Source organism: Gadus chalcogrammus, chromosome 4 (assembly GCF_026213295.1).
Source record: "Gadus chalcogrammus isolate NIFS_2021 chromosome 4, NIFS_Gcha_1.0, whole genome shotgun sequence".
Taxonomy (NCBI): domain Eukaryota; kingdom Metazoa; phylum Chordata; class Actinopteri; order Gadiformes; family Gadidae; genus Gadus; species Gadus chalcogrammus.
In genome coordinates, this window is record NC_079415.1 from 28,120,724 (window position 1) to 28,122,802 (window position 2,079).

Sequence of the window (2,079 nt, forward strand, 5' to 3'; positions counted from 1 at the left end):
TTCAAGTTATTAATGCTTATATGACTGTAAGGTAAACCATTTCAAATATATTATATCTACCACATATTTCAAACATTCATTCTAACCCACACAATTCAAAATGATCAAATCCAAACCGTATAATTCTAAGCCATCATATCTGTTCCACAACGTTCTACACTATCATCCGCTAAAGCGCTGAGGTCCCAAATCCTCACTACCACTTAATCTCTGTCTCTCTCTCTCTCTGTCTCTCTCTCTCTCTGTCTCTCTCTCTCTCTCTCGCTCTCTCTCTCTCTCTCTCCTCTCTCTCTTTCTCTCTATCTTTCTGTCTCTCTGTTTCTCTGTCTTTCTCTCTCTCTCTCTCTCTCTCTCTCTCTCTCTCTCTCTCTCTCTCTCTCTCTCTCTCTCTCTTCTCTCTCTCTCATCTCTCTCTCTCTCTCCCCCCCCTCTCTCTCTCTCTCTCTCTCTCCCCCCCCCCTCTCTCTCCCTCTCTCTCTCTCTCTCTCTCTTTTCCCCCTCTCTCCCTCTCTCTCACTCCCTCTCTCTCATCCCCCTTCTCTCCTCCCCCATCCATCCCCCCCTCTCTCTCCCTCCTTCCACCTTCTCTCCCCCTCCCTCTCTCTCCTTCCGCCTTTCTCCCTATCTCTCTCTCCCCACTCCCCCCCCCCCTCTCCCTCCCTCCCCCCCTTCCTCCCCCTCTTCCCCCACTCTCTCCTCCCCCTCCCTCTCTCCCTCTCTCTCTCAACATGCATATATCAAAGACCTGTGTGAGAGAGACGTGAGATAGCCATCTCGGGTTCCCGCGGCAGATCTGTGCATGTAAACAGGCGTGACGCCGGCTCCCTCCACCTCACTATCATAACAGAGACTTAGCGGCCCCGTTATCGCCTTGATGCGACGCACCGGGAAGGTCAGCGTATCTATAATTCACTGCGCCGCGATAAATCACCTTATATCATCTCTCCTTATTCCGCACGCCGCAGGGGTACGTGGTGTGTGCGTGTGTGTGTGTGTGTGCGCGCCATTGTTACGTAACAGTGTGTGTGTGTGGGGGTGTATGTGCATGTGTTTCTGTGTGTGCATGCGTGTGTGTGTGTGTGTGTGTGTGTGTGTGTGTCTGTATGGGTTTTATGTGTGCATATGTGTACAAAGGTGCATGTGTACGTGTGTGTGTGTGTGTGTGTGTGTGTGTGTGTGTGTGTGTGTGTGTGTGTGTGTGTGTGTGTGTGTGTGTGTGTGTGTGTGTGTGTGTGTGTGTGTGTGTGTGTGTGAGTGTGTGTGTGTGTCTATGCATGTGAGTGTGTAGATACGTGCGTGTGTACCTGTGTGTGTTCGTGTCGTCACTAAAGGGGCTTCGGGGGCCTTACCACATGTCACGTCGTGGCGTACAATCGTTAGGGGCCCTTAATGTTTCCGGGGCCCCTACAATGGAAGATTAAAAATAAATACAAAAAAAAAGCATCAAATTAAAAAATGTTTAACGTTATATATATACTCTTTCACGCAGACGGGCCCCCCCGCCCCAAGAGTGGCGGTGGAGTGTGTGGACTCAGCTCATTGAGCATTACCCTCACGTGTTGCGGGCGGCGTTTGACTAGCCGGTCGGGCCGCGGGCCGGGCTAAAGGCTTTCTGGATGGTCAGCCGCGGGAGGGAGGGGGGCGGTGGAGGGAAACTGACGTTTATTGACACTGTGCTGTCAGAATGGAGACGGCGTCGCTGTTCATTTCCAATTTCAGACCTTCAGATTGGAATCCGCTGGCCGTGGCTACCCCCCCACCCCCTTACCCCCCCCCCCCCCCCCCCCCCCCTCTTTCACCCCTTACCCCCCCATCTTTTCTCTCCCTCGTTTTCTTCCTCTCTTTGTTTCTCCCTCTACTCCATCTTGCTCTGGGTCTCTATCTCGTTCTCTCTCTCTCTTTCTCTGTCCGTCTCTCTCACTCTCACCTACTCTTTTCCTCACTCTCACTTTCCTCCTCTAACCCCCCCCCCCCCCCCCCACTAGCTCCTTTTTGTTTTTGCACACTCTCTCCCCCTCTCTCTCTCATTCTATCTCTTTACCCCTCTCTCCAATCCCCTCTCACTCTCTCTCTCTCTCT

The 2,079-nt window shown here is 52.1% G+C and overlaps 1 protein-coding gene across 1 annotated transcript in view; it reads left to right on the plus strand.

Moving 5' to 3' along the window:
- Window positions 1-874: 874 nt before the first annotated feature.
- The window catches only part of kcnh7 (potassium channel, voltage gated eag related subfamily H, member 7), a 37,880-nt gene continuing 36,675 nt past the window's right edge, over window positions 875-2,079 (plus strand). Inside the window, exon 1 of the mRNA XM_056588390.1 lies at window positions 875-892. Within this exon, the coding sequence (XP_056444365.1) occupies window positions 875-892 (18 nt within the window). The remainder of the gene's footprint in view (window positions 893-2,079) is intronic.